This window comes from Daucus carota, chromosome 3 (genome assembly GCF_001625215.2).
Source record: "Daucus carota subsp. sativus chromosome 3, DH1 v3.0, whole genome shotgun sequence".
In the NCBI taxonomy this organism is placed as follows: Eukaryota; Viridiplantae; Streptophyta; class Magnoliopsida; order Apiales; family Apiaceae; genus Daucus; species Daucus carota.
In genome coordinates, this window is record NC_030383.2 from 63,310,709 (window position 1) to 63,330,629 (window position 19,921).

The window sequence follows — 19,921 nt, forward strand, 5'->3', positions numbered from 1 at the left end:
AGTATCTACGTGTATCTGTATATGCAATAAAGACACAAATACTCACAGGAGATTATTTTTCAAACACTTAATTTCCCCCTTTCCTTCTCGTAATATTCAACTCAATTCATCACATCATCTTCTTCAGACAAACAACTATACTCACTTCAGATCATCACATCATCTTCTTCTTGACTTCAGATCCACATTTCAAACCCTAATCATTCGCTTGGTCCCCTCCCTCTCTGTAATAATACAATTCTTTCTACACACAAACAATAACATCATCATCATCGAGTGAAGCTTCATATCCACATTCCAAGACCTAATTACTCGCCAAACCACTCTCGCTCTCATGGAGGAGGCCTTAGAAATGGCGAGATCGAATGATACCAAGAAGCGAAGGGCGGGAGTGGATCGGCTGCAACAGCTTCTTGAAGATTCAAGAAAGTGCTTGTCATCGTCGGAAGTGACGGCGCTAGTCGACACGTGTCTTGAGCTTTTGAAGGACACGTGTGTTGCTGTCGTCGGCCGCGGAGTTGTTTAAGTTGCATTCTGATAGAATTATGACGGCGGTTGTTGATAGGTTGTGGGATGGGGAGCAGCGGGTTCGAGACTCGGCGAGGAGGCTGTTGATTACCCTTATGGAGGTAATTTATTAATTTTCTTGGGGAATGCCAGTTGATTTTATGGAATGTGATATAGTATAGTTTCTATCAATCGAGTATCTTAAATTGATGACTACAACAAGTATTATCGTTTTGCACGCAAGTGGCTAAACTTTTATGCATGCCAAATTGCCAATCGGGTTTCAATTTCAGATCTCTGCCTTCACTTGCATACGAACACATTTGAGTTTAAAAAGATGAATCACCTCATAAATATCATTAATAATTAGTTGGTGTTAATAGTGCACTGAAAAATGGGAGAGAATGACAAGACTATAGACAGTAGTAGGGCTGAGCGAGATGTTAATTGAGTACTTATATGATGCTTCACTATGTTCAGGGAGTTAGTTTATTGCTTCTTTCCTACACTTTCACTTGAATTAGTACTAATTAATAATTCCTTCTCTATCTTGTAAAATTTCTCCTTCATTGCTAAGCATATCTACTCTGATTAATTTTCAAACAAACTTTACTACTGAGATAGGATTGTTTGCTGGGTAGGAGCACCATAGAATGAGTAGCTCTATTGCTATATACTGAAGGGTGCGGTGGCATCCTCGGTTATATTTTAAGTGCTACTTCGAATTTAGTTGTTGGCTTTTGCAATTTATTTTCATTCACAATGTTTTAATAATGATACCCCATATTAGGTGAGAGATATTAGTGCCAGGCTGGAGCAGATTCAGATTCAACCAGCAACTTCCGTCTCTTCCATCTCTGAAGGACTTAATAGTAATCTTCTCCACCATGCACCTGATTTAGAAGTATAATGTATTAATGTGAACTTTTTATTTATATTTATTTCCATGTGTAGTAAAACGATCACATCTTTTAAGAGCTTAGTACAATGTTATGTACAATGTGTAATTAATTAAGAGGTTTGTACATAGTTTAGTATGAAATGGAAAAAGTTTGTACAGAAGTTTATTTGTTCACATTACAGCTGAGACGAGCAAGCAAAAACCATCAGAGAATTCAAAGGATAATGATAAAGGAATTGAGCCCCTACTGGAACTGCCGGAAGATATTATCTTTCTACAAATTCTGCCTAAGTTGAACAGCCTAGATGTTCTTCCCCTGGTTTTGGTGGCTAGGAGTTGGGCCTCCTTTCTTTTGCATGAGGGACCCAGACTGATGTTATTCAACCCACCTAAAAATCCTACACCTAAACACACTTCAATTTTATTTGATGTAAGCCCGATTCCGTACTCTGTTTCAGTTTTGTTATCCCCAGAGAGCCGCCAACTGTGTCAGTCTAGGTGTATAATTGTTCCAATCTTGAATTCTGGTATAAAACATGCTGTTCCAATTTTCACTGACTACCCAGATTTTTTAAAGCAGGGGGAAGTCCCAACTGTAGTGGGATCTTCCAGTGGTATTATATGCCTCTATATCACCAGTTCTCCCTCTAGATACATCCTGCTAAACCCCTTAACAAAACATTATAAAGAGGTTGGGGCCCCTTATATTTTTGTACCAGATTGTGAGCAAGCTTCTGTAACTTCTGGATTCTTTTATGATGAATGGACTGATGACTTAAAGATCGTACAATTGTTGAGATGGGATCAAAGGCTTACGAGCTTGGATGCTCCGGGACCCAAAAAGATACATGCGCTTCGCGTTTATTCTGTAAATTCTGCAAATTGGGAAGTTGTTGACTTGGGGCCAATGAAAGTCTCCGATCGTCTTGGTGGTGTGTTATTTTTGCCGAAAGCTCTCGTCACATTTGTAGATGCGTTTGCTACAGAGCCGGAGATTAACTTTTGGTTGGATTTTCGTGATTGCCGTCTAAAGGCAGTTCCGGAATTAGAAGGGGCTGAACTCAGTATGAAATCGGTTTGGTGGAATAACCAGGTTGGTGTTATTGTTGGAACTGACAGCATTTATGTCCTTGATGAGGAGTTTGCAGCCTGGTATTACTGCACAGTGCTTCCGGACGTGGGAAATTGTGTATTCTGTTTAGATGAGAACAAAATTGTGGGGATGGGGGCTGGGGAAAGCGGAAGCGTAAATGATTACAATATTCTTAATTCCACAAGCGGCGAAATCCAACATATAATCTCGTTGCCTTCTTGCAGGGTTTTTCCGTATGTTCCTACATTCTACTATATCGAGGGAATGGCTAATTTTTAGACTTTTGCAAGTCACAATGTAATAAAAGAATGTAAACAGTACATAGCAGCAATACCTCTCTATAGCATATAGTTTCAGATACAACATGTATTGTGATGCCAGCTTGTAGAGTACAAGTATTATTCTAGGTGATTGATTGTTGAGAATAATAGAGGCAACCGGTTGCATGATGGTATCCTTGAAACTTTCATAATTACTAATATCGAACTCAGATAGCATGCAATTTTTCCGGAGATCATATTCTTTAGCTATCAACTAACTCTACATTATATATTATGTCCCAGATCAATGAGTTTGTTTGCTATAATGTCCTATTTTATATGTGATTTAGGAATATGTTCCATTAACTTGTTATCACCCTCAAATCTAAAATCTAAGACTACCATGTCCTTAGTTTATTTTGTTTAATATTTGTGAATAGACTCTAATCTGATCATATCAATTATATTTTAGTAACAGATGTTTAAATGCATATGTTTTTGTTATCTAGTTATTTCAATGATGATGGGATTAAATTTTTTTATTCTTGTAATATGTACAATGATTGGTTTAGCTTTAATATTTATTTTTATTTTTATTTACCAATTTTAATGTAGGTAAAGTTTTATCAGCAAATTTTATTTTTTGTATGCAGTAATCTGTTCTAATATCAAATTTTGATTTAGATCGAGTATTAGTATGTTGAATTTGCATTCATCTAGTTAGATGAGTGAAACTGGCTAATTAATGGAAAATCATAAGTACCTGAGTTGTTTTCAAATTTTTTTCCCAAATTTTAATTGTTTGATTGGTTTCTTCAAATTAATATTAATGGAATCATGAACGCACATAAATAATTTAATTAAAAATTATTTATTTATGTGTCATTTAGAAAAAATTGGGGACAAAATTTGGGATAGTAATGGGGACGAAATATGTGTTAGCGTTAATGGTTTAGCGGCAGTGGAGAACGCAATTTAAGAGCAAATCCAATAGTGTCCTAAACTAGTATCCTAAATTAAAAATTAAGGTATTTATATAAATGAGTGCTCCACCTAATGAGTGCTCCACCAATGTCCAGTGATACCTTAAAATACTAGGAAATCCATCAAGCGTCTCGTTTTTAAGACATCACTAGGCATGCCCTATTTCACTTCTATCAATAAAATATATCTTTCCCTCGTTTTTTACAGATCTCTTCTCTCTCATTTTTTCCATTTATGCCCAATTATAATTCAAATATAATACACCTTCAGTCCCTTTTTAGTTGTGAAATTTACAAAAATAATTTGTCCTTAAATAATATTCTCATCCTTGTTCCAATACATATTTATACATATTTTTTCATGTTTACCCCTTGATTGTTGGTTCAAATGTTTGACTGTACTACTAATATATACAGTTTTGACTTAGTATTTAATATAATAAATAAGGGCATGCGTGGAAACAACTTACAACATTTAATTTTCTTTAATATATGTATTTTTGCAAATGTGACAACTAAAAAGGAACAGAGAGAGTATTATTTTAATCATAAAACATATTGTTGGAGTTAATATAAAAAAATCATGTCTTAAATCATAAGATTACTATATTTAATTATATTTATAAGGCATCTAATAGTACAATATTGGATTTGCTCTGATCACAGATCAATCAAATGATCGGCAACTTAAGCGATCAAATGAGATGACTCGCATAGTCCACGCTAATCGATATCCTTAAGAGGATGTTTGCCTGGGCTTAAAGCCCTTGCTTTAAGCCATCTTTGGCTTTAAGCTGAAAAATGTCTGTTTGTGTAATAAGTCAGAAGCCAGCCTAAAGTCAGAAATAAGCCAGAAGCTGACTTAAAGCCAGAAGTTAATTTGAGGTACTTTTTTCAGTGGCTAAATTTTTTTGAACTTTTTTTTTGATAAAAATTACTCCTAAATCATAAGTTTCTTATAAATCACTTTTATTTTTATTATTATATTTTTAATAACTCATAAGTCATTCATAAGCCAAAATTACCCAAACAGACATTTTAAGCTATCAGCTTATCAGATAAGACACGTTAAGTCACAAGTCACATTAAGTCATAAGCCATAAGCTCAGCCAAACGGGCAAGTTTTCTAAGAGACATTCCTGCTTAGTGCATTTTTAATAGGGTTGCCTAAATCGTTGACGAAATTGGACATGTGAGACATTATATAAAATTTGTTAAACATGTAAGTGATTGTGTTTCAATAATGTTAACTACATTGATAGATTATAACTTAAAAATAGTATGTTATTAATATTTAGATTGTTATAAAAAAATATATGAGTTTAATATGATAGGAAATGATGTGTAAATTACCCCGATTATATATATATATAAATAATAATATATTTATATATATTATACTAAATATATTATTAAAAATAGATAAATTTTATAATATAATCAAAAGTAAAAAATAATCTTTATTTTTATTGATTGATTATAAATATATTGTAATATAATATATTTTATAATTTTAAATTGTTGTTTATTTATATTATAAATCAATTTTAATATGATTTGAGGTTGAAAATATAAGATAATATTATTTTATTATTATATTAGGAGTTTGTAGTTTGTTTTTTAATTAAAAAATATATTATATATTATAAAATTATTATGTTTTTATTAAAAAATAAAATTCCCCGAAACCCCGCGGGGATCCCCGTTCCCCGTTCGGGGCGGGGATCGGGGCGGAAAATAATCCCCGTTCGAGGTTCGGGGCGGGGTCGGGTAGGGCCGTAGGGGTATTGAATTCGGGGATCGGGGTCGGGGATAGCACTCCCCGCCCTCGAAGTCTCCCCGTGCCCATCCCTAGTCGAACCTCTAGAGGTCCGTAAAAAATCTCCAAGAAGATTACACTATGTAATCTTCTTGGAGATTTTTTACGGACCTCTAGAGGTTCGACAAATATAGTGGCCGGTAGGATGTTGGTTAAAATTATAGATAAGTGGTGTCTATGGTTGAGTGTGATTTTTTTGAATAGAATGGCTATATATTTTATTTTTGGGATGCCAACTCAATTTTTAAACTAAGGACTTCTCATATTTGGAGATGCTATATGATGGCAAATCCCGCAAATCTTCAATTTTGACATATATTATCCTAAATTCTCTTTCAACAATGATTGATTCAAATTTGGATCAAGATTGTTGGATCCCGCTGACGTGGCAGTGACGTCATGTTGACGTGGCGCCCTGGGGTGGACCCCGGTGCTGACGTGGCAGATGACGCGGCGGTGACATGGCGCCTGGTTGGGGTCCCATTACTAACGTGGCATTTGGGTAGAAAGTATAAATTACGGAAAATTGATGACAAACTGAGAGGTGCATATTATAAGTTTTAAAAAGTATGAGGAGATATTTGATCAGTTTAAAACTAGTTTTTAGGTTTTTAGGCTAACCGTGGTTTGTATATTCGAGCATCCCCGTGTATATTGACATATAGGTAAACTCCTTGCAATACTTTGAGCTGCAAAATCCATCAAAATTTTGATTTATCATGTAACTGTTTGACAGAGTACTTCCAACTTTCAAGCGTAAGTATCAAAATCACTACCTTCATATGTTCCATTAAGCGTGAAAGGTACAGAATAAGAAGTGAAAGAAATCCTTTATATTTACACGGCCATTGATCTTATAGGATCACCTAGCCCATCAGTGCTAGGGAATACGGAACCATCTTATCAATTAACGAAGAAATGTATGCATGCAGTGTCACCACCACAAGTCAGAAATGGTGATGATGCTAATGATAATGAACTCAATTGGGAGTGATCCTAATGGGATATGGATGTGGATTGGTATGCGGATTCTTTGGGGTTTATTGTTCTTACAATGGGAAAGCCTTGGTGGTTTATGAGATACATTGAAGTAAGTTGATAATGACATGCACGGCTTAATTAAGATTAATTAAGACAAACACCTTGACAAAATGTTGTCTTAGAATGATATGTATTCTGATTTTTCCTAATTTAAAATCAAATTTATTACAATTAAAGTTAAAATCTGCGTAGCACATACTATACTTTGATTAAATTTTTATTGAAGTTGTCCATATTAACCTAGTGGCCGAAAGTGAATAAATTAAATTAGTGGGGTCTAATATAAAAATTGCATTAATTAAAATTTGTAATGTATAGATTATGCTAAAGCTATTCATTATAAAGAACATAGGAATGTTAATCTCTTTATATGTTTGCATGCGGATAGTCTCTCGGGAGTGTGGTATATTGTCATGGCTGGAAAAACGGCTAATTTCTACGGTTTTTTTTTGACAGAAATTAATTTTGACGGAATACTGTCGAAATATCGAAAGTCGAAAATAAGCCGCAAAATTACTTTTTTCAATTTTCAATTGAAAACTGTCAAAAAAGTCTCTGGCAAAATTATATTTATTTCTACAGATAATGTCGAAAATATTTTCCTGCAAATTTCCCGCACCTTAGTTGTGAGCGGAAATAGATAGTTTGGACAGAATTCCGTCGAAATTACGCGAGTTCTTTGTAGTGTGTTTTCACACATACGCTGATAATCTTTGGGGACTGGGGTATATTGTTTTCGCAAAGCACTGGTAGTTTGTGAGCTTGTCCAATTTTTCCCCCCATGCCTATACTGGTTGGTCTCAGTCTTAGTGGTAATAAGCTGGCGTCAAATTTTCCAGAATTCATATATAATTGCTATAACATGATCCGATGCCTGAATCAGCAGCTAACAATTTACGTAATCTTGAAGAACTATATCTTGGTGCCAATTCTTTCGAGGGCTCATTTCCAACGAATATATTCAAGCTTTCCAAATTAAGGGTTCTTGACCTATCTGTGAATAATTTTTCAGGTTCCATTCCCAATGGTATAGAGATGCTTCCCGATCTTGGAATAAATCGTATTTATAATAATTCATTTGAAGGAATTATTCCTTCTTCAATTAGTCTACTTAAAGATCTTCAACACCTAGACTTCGGTGACGACAACCTTGTGGTTTCAAGTATAATGTCTTACGGGTCCAATCTAACCGATCATTACAGGCAACCCCATTGGAGATGCTCTTAATAACATTTTAACTAGAGAGTATTTTCTATCAATTGCATTTGTATTAAATTTGATTTAGATGAAGAGAAACAGAATACATATGATCCCGAGACAACATTTTGTCAATGTTTTCGTCTTGATTGAACAGTCTTCTTCATGCGTGTCCTTGTCAACTTCAGTTGCAGTAATTCAATGTATCTCAGGAACCACCTTGGCTTTCCCATTTTGATAACAAGTATCCTGAAGATAATCCGCATATCAATCCACATCCGCGCGTATCCCAGTTGATTTATTAATTTATTCATGAAGTGTTGCGAACGACATTCCTGCAAAAGTAAAAGTCAGTGGAATTTGTATGATAGCATGATGAATATTTAAAGTTTCAGTTAAAATTTCACCAAGTATTTTATTTCTGGCTTAAGTCCCGGATTGACGAATTCTGCTGATCACATTTCTAATCGACCAATTCTGGTCGAATAAATTAAATGGCACACTTCCTGAGTTGGTGGTGGGGGCGTTCTTCTTGTGTTTCTTTCTTTTCATTATTGACATTGTTATCCAGGTCCTTGCTTCTGGGCTTTTGTAAAGCACCCATTTACTCCATTGTCATGATCATAGCTAGTCTTCCATATCCAAGATACGCGCATTATAGTGGATTTATCTTTATTAGTGATTTCTGTGGAAATGCATAATCTTAATTATAAGCTCCAATATTATAAAATAAACCTAACTTATTAGAGTTAACAGGGCATTTGTGTTGATAATTTGCGCAATGTTAATGGGGATCGCTCCCAAGTCTTGGACGGACTCTTTCCAAGTCTTCTGAGGACCCATCTGCACACTAATTTGTCCGCCAACTAAAAATTTATATATATTTTTCCATAGAATATAAATAGTTGGGGGTACTAACAGAACCTCTAGTAAAATTAATTAATACCGTTATGATTTCGCAAACACAGCAGACAGCAGGCATAAGGCTTATAAATAGAAGTGTCGTATTTGGTTGATGGTCAAGTTGAGTGGAAATATGGCACACTTTGTAAAGCCTTGTTATCCTCTTCTCTTTGTTTTCTTTCTCTCATTACTTCAATCCATTCTAACAACACAAGAGGGAGAAGCTCTTGTGAAATGGAAGAATAGCCTAGCCCCTTCTTCTTTTCTCGACTCTTGGTCACTCACCAATCTCGATAATCTTTGCAACTGGACTGGCATTACTTGTAACTCTGCAGGTTCAGTCTCTGAGATTAACCTTAGTGAGAAACAACTTGATGGAATGCTGTCCGAGTTTGGTTTCACTTCATTTCCAAATCTCAACAATCTCACCCTCGCAATTAACTACTTCTCGGGTCCAATACCACCAGCCATTGAGAATTTAACACAGCTTCAATATCTTGAGTTGAGCAATAATTATCTAGATGGTCCCATTCCTTTCCAGGTTAGCAATCTTCAGAGGTTGCTCATCTTAAACCTGTCAGAGAATGAACTGCAAGCTCCAAATTGGTCCAATTTTTCCCCCATGCCTTTTTTGACCATCCTCGACCTTTATAAAAATAATCTTTTGTCAGAATTTCCCGAATTTATATCTAACTCGTGTAACCTTACGTACCTTGACCTCTCATCCAACAAGTTTAGAGGGGATCTTGCGCGAGAATCAGTATTAACCAATCTAGGTGATCTTGAAACCCTCTATCTTATTAGAAATTCTTTCAAGGGGTCATTTCCGTCAGATTTATTCAAGCTTTCTAAATTAAAACGTCTTCACCTGTCGAGCAACAAATTTTCAGGTTCAATTCCTAATGCCATAAGGTTGCTTTGTGATCTTGAATTCCTATATTTAGGCAACAATTCCTTTGAAGGACTGCTTCCACCAAATATATTTAAGCTTTCAAAATTAAAACATCTTGTTCTTCGGAGTAATAAGTTTTCAGGATCTGTTTCCAATGATATAAATTTGCTTCCTGAACTTGAATATCTCGATCTTAATTCTAATTTTTTTGACGGGCCGCTTCCTCCAGATGTATTCAAGCTCTCCAAACTAAGGTTTCTTTACCTCTCGGGTAATACCTTTTCACGTTCTGTTTCCAATGATATAGGTTTGCTTTCTGAGCTTGAAACCCTCGATCTTAACTCTAATTTTTTGAGGGTCCGCTTCCGTCAAATATATTCAAGCTCAAATTAAAAATTCTAGACCTCTCAAACAATAGAAATTTATTTCAAAGAAGTTTTCCTATTGGACTGGAACTCTTGAGTAACCTCAGCTACTTAGGTCTAAGTTCCAGTAATCTCAGTGGCAATATTCCATCTTACATTGGAAACCTGAAGCTACTAATATCTCTTGATCTCAGTTCTAATCAATTGACTGGACCGCTTTCAAAGCTCGTTTCTAATGTCACAAATCTTATATTTCTTGATTTAAGAGATAATAGTCTTAGTGGAAATATTCAGACTGACTTGTGGAAATATAACGATCATCCAACTCTGGAATACATCAATTTGAGTGGGAACTATTTTACGGGTATAGTTTTTCTCTATAGATCTTTTCTTTTGTCATATGTAACTAAGCTAGTAATCTGATTAATTGCAGTTTTACCAAAGTTTCAACAATCTTGACAGGTGAGCTTCCAACAACAATTTGCAATGTCACTTCCCTTTCGGTTCTTGATTTGTCAAATAATAACTTAAGTGGTGCACTTCCAAAATGTTACGGGAATCTTGCTGATGGATTGCTTTACATTAATCTTGCGAATAATCACTTTCGAGGAACAATACCCACTACTTTCTCCAGGAGTTGTCAGCTGATATATCTGAACATGGATGATAATGAGTTTGAAGGATTGATGCCCCCATCTTTGGCGAACTGTAAGCACTTGAAAATTTTTGATATTGGCAATAATAAAATAGGTGGTACATTTCCGTCATGGCTTTATGCACTTGGAGAGCTAGAAGTCCTTGTCTTGCGATCAAATAAACTCTATGGTACAATAAGTGGAAGGAGCATAGAAGATCCCTTCCCCAAGTTGCGGATTGTGGATCTGTCCAACAATCAATTCACAGGCCATTTGCCAATTCAATACTTTAAGAATATGAAATCAACTGATAATTTGTATCGTTATCAGAATGACACAGGAGTTTTTTCTTTCCATTATGAAGCATCTGTCTCATTAACTGTGAAGGGAACAGAGTATGAAGTGAAAAATATCCTTCATATTTACACAACCATTGATCTGTCCTGCAACAAGTTTCAAGGAGAAATTCCTGACGTTATTGGAGAGCTTAGATGGCTTGCATTGCTGAACTTATCTCATAATAGTCTAACAGGACATATCCCATCATTGCTGAGAAATATGAAAGGACTCCAATCTTTAGATTTGTCTTCAAATCAACTGAAAGGGGCTATTCCACTTCAGTTAACTGCATTGACATTTCTAGAGGTCTTGAACCTCTCGGGAAACCATCTTAGTGGAGAGATTCCTCAGAAAGGGCAGTTCAGCACATTTAACATTGATTCTTATCTAGGAAACTCCGCGTTATGTGGTTCACCTTTGATGAAGAAATGTGCAAACACAGCATCACCTCCACAAGAAGCCGGAAATGGTGATGAAGATGAAGCTGGTGATGAATTGACATGGGAAGCAATCGTGATGGGATATGGATGTGGACTGATATGTGGATTGTCATCTGCATACATTGTTCTCAAACTAGGAAAGCCTTGGTGGTTTGTGAGATATATCGAAGTACTGCAACAGAAGTTGATGAAAAGATATGCATGAAGAAAGGTACTGGTAGATCAAGATGAACTTGAAAGTTGTTGTCGTGGTAGACATTTGTGAACCAGTAGTGTACTAGCTGCATAAGTATTTGGTATTATGTAATAATCCGTTTGGTCGGGACTCAAAATGATTTCTCTTGCTTCAGGGGTATTAATATTAACCTTGCTATCTTGATCAATGTTAGGGCAAATTAAAAAGAATATAAAAGCAAAAAATTTGCATCAAACACCTGTTGTACCAACATGCATCCATTAATTTGCTTTCATCTATTAAGTAACAATTTAAGAGCGCTTCCACTCTGTTTAAGCATGGAGATAACACAAAGAAGGCAAGTCCATGGACTAATATATTAACACGTAGTCCACATCTATGGTATGAACAATTCATATTGCTCTTCTATCTGTTCAACAGTCTCCCGAAGATAGGCCAAAAATGTCATCTGTGGTTCTTATGTTTGTCAGTGAAGGAGAATCTCTGATGCCTACACAACCTGGTGTTTTTACAGAAAGGAATGTAGGTGAAACCAGGGGCGTAAAATGAATCAGGACTAAAATCTGCTAAAATGATAATTATTTACTCATCATTCAAGATTAGTCGGGCTCAAAGATTTATATGGATTTTAAGAACAAACTATGACTAAATATGAAAAAATCATTAATTTTTCCGACTCAATATTTTTTAGCCTCCCCCGGCCCTGGGTGAAACCATAAGCTTCTCTGGTGCACATCCAAATCATTCAGTTGGTTCTACTTTCAGCTCACCCACAGGAACATCATTCTGCAGGTACTCTTTTATCTGTACTTTCTTATATTGTATGCCAGTAAATTTTATATCGACAAACTGCACAATACACCTCGATCTCATATTATTGACAGGTGAGCTCCTCTCATAATGCTCACAGGCGAACCCCTGCATATATACTTTGTGATGTCATTGATGATCGATAGACTTGAAAAAAAATTATGACAAAGATTCATAAAATATCTACTTCCATCCTAATTCAGTATTCAATATTATTCATTCGTATCATCATCCAATCAATTCTAATAGTTCTTCTTTAAATCAGTACAAATATTGTTAAATACCTGGATGATGGTTGTCTTTCCGCGAACCAATCATGAAATTACCTCTGTATAAATCCATCGGAAATAAGACAGTTAATATCCCAATCGAATACACCCCGTCAGTTGTCAAACTCCTCGAAACGTATTAATCACTTTAGAAAATTTGTTCCACTGGCGCTAGTCAGTCCCAGAGTTGGTGGTGGGTGCTTCTGGGCTTTCGAAAAGCACCCATTTACTCCATTGTTTAGAGAAGTAAAACCCCACCTTCCGCTCATTTGATTGATCAGCTGAATTAGGCAGAGTTTACATGGTCATGATCATAGTCTCCCATATATCCCTGATACGCACATTATAGTGGATTTATCTTTATCAGTGATTTCTGTGGAGATGCATAATCATTATAAGCTCCAATATAAAATTTTAAAGTTAGTATGGGAATTTGTGTTGATAATTTGCGCAATGTTAACAGGATTGCTCCCAAGTCTTGGACGGACTCTTTCAAAGTCTTCTCAGGACCCATCTGCACACTAATTTGTCTGCCAACTAAAAAATCAACAATATGTTACTCCCTCCGTTTTTCTTAAACTGAGGTTAAAATTTTTGACACAAGATGGGTTGACAGTATAAAATTAAAATATTTGTGAATAAAAATTTTGGTTATATTTTTTATTTAAAAAGAAAATCTTGAAAATAATATTATTAACTACCAGTCAGATCACTTAAGTGTATGTCCAAAATTAAAGCGGCATATAAAAAAAAGGGAGGAAGCATGTACTAACTGTTTCCATAACAGTTTACAAGTATAAGCTATACCCCCTCTCTATTTTTTTCTATGACAGCTTTGATTTTGGGCACACATTCTTAAGTGTTTTGACCGGATAGTTAAAAATTTATCTTCTAAAATTTTTAAAAAAAGTAAAATCGCAAAAAAAATTAGAAAGCTGGTATTTTTGATAAATTTCCAAATATGTAATCAAGAAAAATAACTTTTACTATCCAATCAACTCATTTAAAGATGTGTGTCAAAAATCAAAATATCATACAAAAAATAGGTATACATTTTTTTAATAGATTATACTCCCTCTGTTCCAAAATAAGTGTCAGCTGGGGGTAATAACAAGACCTTAGTCAACCCAAGCACAGCAGACAGCAGGCATAAGGCATCAGGAATTTCACAGGACCATTATCTTTCTCTTATTAACTGTGAAGGGAACAGCGTATGAAGTAGCAAGAACCTTCATATTTACACAGCCATTGATCTGTCGTGCAACAAATTTCAGGGAGAAATTCCAAAGGTTACCGGAGAGCTTAGATGGCTTGCATTGCTCAATTTATCGCATAATTAATAGTCTGACAGGACCTATCCCAACATTGCTGAGAAATATGAAATAACTCCATTACTCCAATCTTAGATTTGTCCTCAAATCAACTGACAGGGGCTATTCCACCTCTGTTAACTGCATTGACATTACTTTTCTCTTTATATTCTTTCCTTTTGTATGTACCTATGCTAATTATCTGATTATTAAAATTATAACAAAGCTTCAAGATTTTTAACAGGTGAGCTTCCACTAAAAATTTGCAAAGTCACTTCCCTTTCGCGTCTCATTATGTTAGATAATGGGTCAAGTGGTGCACTTCCACAGTGTTTGGGGAACCTTTCTTTGCTTGGTTTCAATAATCTTGCTAATTATCAATTTCAAGGACCAATACCAACGACTGTCCAAGACTTGTCTGTGCATATCTAAACATCCATAACAATCACTTTGAAGGTTTGTTGCTCCAATCTTTGGCAAACTGTAAACACTTACAAATTCTTGATATTGGAAACAACGTTGGAGAGCTAGATGTCCCAGTTAGGGCGGTAATTCGACTAGAGCAAACCGAGTTTTGAGCGGAGCCAAATTCGAGCCAAGTTTAATCGAGTCGAGCCGAGTCGGCTCGTTTAGCTAATCGAGCCTAAAACTTAGCCCGAACTCGACTCATTTAATTTCACGAGTCGAGTCGAGCCAACTCGTTTAGCTAAATGAGCTGATTTTAACAAGTCGAGCGAGCGAGCTCGTATAATTTTAACTTAGTCGAGCCTGAATCTCTACCCAAACTATTGGCTCGTGTAATTTCGCGAGTCGAATCGAGCCGGCTCGTTTTATTAAACAAGCCGAAATTTTTGCCCGAATTTGCTCGTTTAACAAGCCGATCTGAGCCTAGTTAAATGAGTTCGAGTTAGTCGAGCTCGCGAGCTGCGAGCTCACCTGCCAGCTCTAGTCCTAGTCTTGCAATCAAATAGGTTTAACGGTATAGAAAGTGGAAGGAGCACAAGGCATCCATTCCCCAAGGCTATTTACCAATTCAGTACTTTGAGGATACAAAATCATTCTGCAGGTACTCTTGTATCTGTACTTTCTTGTACTGTATGCCACTTTGACAGTAGAGTAAAATTTATATCGACAAACTGCATATGTTCTGAACTACTCCTCTATCCCAAATTAGATGAGCTAGTTGACTTTGAGCACGTAACTTAAGGTACATTGACCAACTAGTTCCGATATTTATTTTTTTAATTTTTCTTTTGTAAATGAAAATTTCATATTTAAATTTTTATTTGCAAAACTAAAATTTAAAAATATGTAATGTGGCTATGCGGTCAATGTCAACGAGCTCATCTAATTTGGGATTGGGATGCAGGGAGTATTACGTACTATGTTATGCAAGCTGTTTACAACTTTCATCAAAATTTTCAAACATTTCTGAATATGTATTTTCAAAGAATTCTCGGGCACTCTTAAGGCCTATAATTATTGGAACTCTCACGTTATGGACCAGAGGACCACTATGTATTTTACAAGCACGACGAATCATGTGGTCATTATGGACTCCCCAAGCCTTAGAGGACTCATTCCAGGTTTTAGGAGGACCACTGCCTAGCTCACCCTTTCGGAGTGATGTAAATTAGTTTCCAGACACTAAAAATAAGTAATCAGATTAATCATTACAAAATTTTGATATAAAATCAGAATAAATCCTAAACTTTGATGATACAAAAAAAATTATAATTGTAAATTATACAATCAAATTAAGATCGAATTAACTTCCCTCACACTTAAAATTTATAGCGATCAAATCAAAATCGAATTAACTTTCCTATTACTAAAATTTAATTACAATATTATTAGATAAAGAGAATATATAATAATCAAGAGAAAATAGATTTTTTTTTGCCACTCAACTTATTGTGTTTTAAGAAACTTACCACCCAACTAAATTTTTTTCCTTTTGCTCACTAATGTTAGGTTTGGATTTGTTTTTAGCCACCAAATAAGGTTCGGATTTGATTACCAGCATTATGATAATTTTTTTTGTCACTAAACTTATTGCGTCTTTAGAAACTAACCACTGAACTAAATTTTTTTTATTTTACTCACTAATGTTAGATTTAGTTTTTTTTGTCACTATAGTTAGGTTCAGATTTGATTATTAGCATTACATTAATTCTGTGTAGCATTTTTAAAATATGGTAGTAGTCTGTGATATTTAGATGATTTGATATATGTCTGTATTTTTATATATAGTATATTTTATGTCCCCAAGGTCGTTTACCTTGGGTCATAAAAATTTTACACTCATTTTATGACTTTTAAAAGATGTAGTTTCATAAATAATTTTATTTTTTTCTTTCGAATTAAAATTCAGCATTTGAATTTTACACACAAAAAAATCGCAAGAATAAGATATGAAACTATGCTTTACAAGAGTCTTAAAATACGTGCTAAACGGTAGAAAAAACTGTAAACTAATGAGAGGTACATAGGGAGTAATAATAACATAAAATGATGCACAATCATCGAATTAAGTTTTCCTCTCTCTATATATTTATTTTGTAAATTTTAATAAGATAAAGTTATTAAAATTTATGATATAAATTTAAGAGATATCTTAGATTGAGTGGCAAAAATTTAGTTGGGTGGTAAGTTTCTAAAAACACAATAAATTGAGTGGGAACAAAATCTATTTTCCCAATAATGAGTGGGAATAAAATCTATTTTCCCAATAATCAAAGTGACGAAAAATCAAAGTCATCTAATAAGTCCAGAAAAAATATGACCATTAGTATATTGAAATAATATTCACGCATTTATATACGAGAATATATGGTCCACAAGTTAGTGCACAATGTCCAAGAATCTTTATCAAATAACACGGCAAGCATGCAGCATATAAATAAGAGTGGGCAGTATGGTATTGCATTCATAACCCACTTGAGCAGAAATATGGCACACTTCCTAAAGCCTTCTCACCTTCTTCTCTTTGTTTTCTTTCTCTCGTTACTTCAATCCATTCTACCAACAAGACCAGAGGGAGAAGCTCTTGTGAAATGGAAGAATAGCCTAGCCCCGTCTTCTTTTCTCGATTCTTGGTCACTAACCAATCTCGATAATCTTTGTAACTGGACTGGCATTACTTGTAACTCTGCAGGTTCAGTCTCTGGGATTAACCTTTATGAGAAACAACTTGATGGAATGCTGTCCGAGTTTGGCTTCACTTCATTTCCGAATCTCAACAATCTCACCCTCGCATACAACTTCTTCTCGGGTCCAATACCACCAGCCATTGAGAATTTAACACAGCTTCAATATCTTGATTTAAGCATCAATAGTCTCGATGGTCCCATTCCTTTCCAGGTTAGCCATCTTCAGAGGTTGCTCGTCCTAAACCTGTCACAGAATGCATTGCAAGCTCCAAATTGGTCCCATTTCTCTTCCATGCCTTTTTTGCGCATCCTCAAGCTCAGTAGGAATCATCTTGTATCGAAATTTCCAGAATTTATATCCAATTCTCATAGCTTGGCTATCCTTGACCTTGGCCAGAACAACTTTACAGGTGATCTTGTGCGTGAATTTACCAATCTACAAAATCTTGAAACCCTCTGGCTTTATCGTAATTCTTTTGAGGGGCCATTTCCGCCGGATATAGTCCAGCTTTCCAAACTAAAAGATCTTGCCCTGTCAAGTAACAAATTTTCAGGTTCAGTTCCCAATAACATAAGGTTGCTTTGTGATCTTGAATACCTATATTTAGGCAACAATTCCTTTAAGGGGCCACTTCCACCAAATATATTTAAGCTTTCAAAATTAAAACATCTTGTTCTTTGGAGTAATAAGTTTTCAGGTTCTGTTTCCAATGATATAGGTTTGCTTCATGAGCTTGTAACCCTCAATCTTAACTCTAATTTTTTTGAGGGGCCGCTTCCGCCAAATGTATTCAAGCTCTCCAAACTAAAGTTTTTTGCCCTTCATGAGAATAACTTTTCAGGTTTTATTTCTAAGGATATAGGTTTGCTTTCCGAACTTGAAATCCTCTATTTTGGCTCTAATTTTTTTGAGGGGCCGCTTCCTCCACATGTATTTAGGCTCTCCAAATTAAGAGGTCTGGACCTCTCACACAATAGAAATTTATTTGAAGGAAGTATTCCTATTGGACTGGGACTCTTGACTAACCTCAGGTACTTAGATCTACATTCCAATAATCTCGGTGGCTATATTCCATCTGACATTGGAAACCTGAAGCTACTAGTACTTCTTGATCTCGGTTCTAATCAATTGACTGGACCGCTTTCAAAGATCGTTTCTAATCTCACAAATCTTATATGTCTTGATGTAAGTCATAATAGTCTTAGTGGAAATATTCAGAGTGACTTGTGGAAATATAACGATCATCCAACTTTGGAATACATCAATTTAAGTGGGAACCATTTTACGGGTATAGTTTTTCTCTATAGATCTTTTCCTTTTCTCATATGTAACTAAGCTAGTAATCTGATTATTGCAGTTTCACCAAAGTTTCAACAATCTTGACAGGTGAGCTTCCAACAACAATTTGCAATGTCACTTCCCTTTCGGTTCTTGATTTGTCAAATAATGAATTAAGTGGTGCACTTCCAAACTCTTTGGGGAATCTTGCTGATGGAATGCTTTACCTTAATCTTGCTAATAATCAGTTTCGAGGAACAATACCAACTACTTTCTCCAGGAGTTGTCGGTTGACATATCTAAACATGGATAATAATGAGTTTGAAGGATTGTTGCCCCCATCTTTGGCGAACTGTAAGCACTTGAAAATTCTTGATATAGGCAATAATAAAATAGGTGGTACATTTCCGTCATGGCTTTATGCACTTGGAGAGCTAGAAGTTCTTGTCTTGCGATCAAATAAACTCTATGGTACGATAAGTGGAAGGAGCATAGAAGATCCCTTCCCCAAGTTGCGGATTGTGGATCTGTCCCACAATCAATTGACAGGCTATTTGCCAATTCAATACTTTAAGAATATGAAATCAACTGATAATTTGTATCGTTATCGGAATTCCACAGGACCATTATCTTTCTCTTATGAAGCAGCAGTCTCATTAACTGTGAAGGGAACAGAGTACGAGGTAGCAAAGAACCTTCATATTTACACAGCCATTGACCTGTCGTGCAACAAATTTCAGGGAGAAATTCCAAAGGTTACTGGAGAGCTTAGATGGCTTGCATTGCTGAATTTATCTCATAATAGTCTGACAGGACCTATCCCATCCTTGCTGAAAAATATGAAAGAACTCCAATCTTTAGATTTGTCCTCAAATCAACTGACAGGGGCTATTCCACCTCAGTTAACTGCATTGACATTTCTGGAGGTCTTCAACCTCTCGGGAAACCATCTTAGTGGAGAGATTCCTCAGAAAGGGCAGTTCAGCACATTTAACAATGATTCTTATCTAGGAAACTCCGCGTTATGTGGATCACCTTTGACAAAGAAATGTGCAAACACAGCATCACCTCCACAAGAAGTCGGAAATGGTGATGAAGATGATGCTGGTGATGAATGGACATGGGAAGCAATCGTGATGGGATATGGATGTGGACTGATATGTGGATTGTCATCTGCGTACATTGTTCTCAAACTAGGAAAGCCTTGGTGGTTTGTGAGATATATCGAAGTGCTGCAACTGAAGTTGATGAAAAGATATGCTTGAAAAATTGTACTGGCCGATCAAGACGAACTTGAAAGTTGTTGTCCTTGTGGACATTTCTGAACCAGTAGTGTACTAGCTGCATAAGTATTTGGTATTATGTAATAATCCGTTTGGTCAGGACTCATAATGATTTCTCTTGCTTCAGGGGTATTAATATTAACCTTGCTAGTTAATTCAAATTAAAACAAATATAAAATCAAAAAATTTGCATCAAACACCTGTTATACCAACATCCATTAATTTGCTTTCATCTCTTACGTAACAA

The 19,921-nt window shown here is 35.5% G+C and overlaps 3 protein-coding genes across 3 annotated transcripts; all 3 read left to right on the top strand.

The window, feature by feature from the left end:
* Positions 1-501: 501 nt before the first annotated feature.
* On the top strand, positions 502-3,006 carry LOC135151607 (uncharacterized). The gene is made up of 3 exons (XM_064090257.1): positions 502-629; positions 1,298-1,379; positions 1,591-3,006. The coding sequence occupies exons 1-3, from the start codon at positions 546-548 to the stop codon at positions 2,778-2,780; spliced, it is 1,356 nt and encodes a 451-aa protein (XP_063946327.1). The 5' UTR covers positions 502-545; the 3' UTR covers positions 2,781-3,006.
* A 3,510-nt stretch (positions 3,007-6,516) lies between these two features.
* LOC108212964 (receptor-like protein 47) lies at positions 6,517-11,580 on the top strand. Its single transcript, XM_017384676.1, has 5 exons — positions 6,517-6,583; positions 7,617-7,766; positions 9,040-9,903; positions 10,077-10,325; positions 10,424-11,580. The coding sequence occupies exons 1-5, from the start codon at positions 6,517-6,519 to the stop codon at positions 11,578-11,580; spliced, it is 2,487 nt and encodes an 828-aa protein (XP_017240165.1).
* Positions 11,581-16,897: 5,317 nt separating this feature from the next.
* On the top strand, positions 16,898-19,794 carry LOC108211846 (receptor-like protein Cf-9 homolog). Its single transcript, XM_017383551.2, has 2 exons — positions 16,898-18,401; positions 18,500-19,794. Exons 1-2 carry the CDS (start codon positions 16,913-16,915, stop codon positions 19,654-19,656), a joined length of 2,646 nt encoding a protein of 881 aa, XP_017239040.1. The 5' UTR covers positions 16,898-16,912; the 3' UTR covers positions 19,657-19,794.
* Positions 19,795-19,921: the final 127 nt, after the last annotated feature.

Bases quoted from the DNA above. Each gene is read 5' to 3' on its own strand.
- LOC135151607 (XM_064090257.1), top strand. From the start codon at position 546: ATGACGGCGGTTGTTGATAGGTTGTGGGATGGGGAGCAGCGGGTTCGA. The intron at 630-1,297 runs GTAATTTATTAA...ACCCCATATTAG, and splicing joins TGTTGATTACCCTTATGGAG to GTGAGAGATATTAGTGCCAG. The intron at 1,380-1,590 runs GTAATCTTCTCC...TTCACATTACAG, and splicing joins CATCTCTGAAGGACTTAATA to CTGAGACGAGCAAGCAAAAA.
- LOC108212964 (XM_017384676.1), top strand. From the start codon at position 6,517: ATGGTGATGATGCTAATGATAATGAACTCAATTGGGAGTGATCCTAAT. The intron at 6,584-7,616 runs GTATGCGGATTC...ATAATTTTTCAG, and splicing joins TGGGATATGGATGTGGATTG to GTTCCATTCCCAATGGTATA. The intron at 7,767-9,039 runs GTATAATGTCTT...GTAACTCTGCAG, and splicing joins CGACAACCTTGTGGTTTCAA to GTTCAGTCTCTGAGATTAAC.
- LOC108211846 (XM_017383551.2), top strand. From the start codon at position 16,913: ATGGCACACTTCCTAAAGCCTTCTCACCTTCTTCTCTTTGTTTTCTTT. The intron at 18,402-18,499 runs GTATAGTTTTTC...CAATCTTGACAG, and splicing joins AAGTGGGAACCATTTTACGG to GTGAGCTTCCAACAACAATT.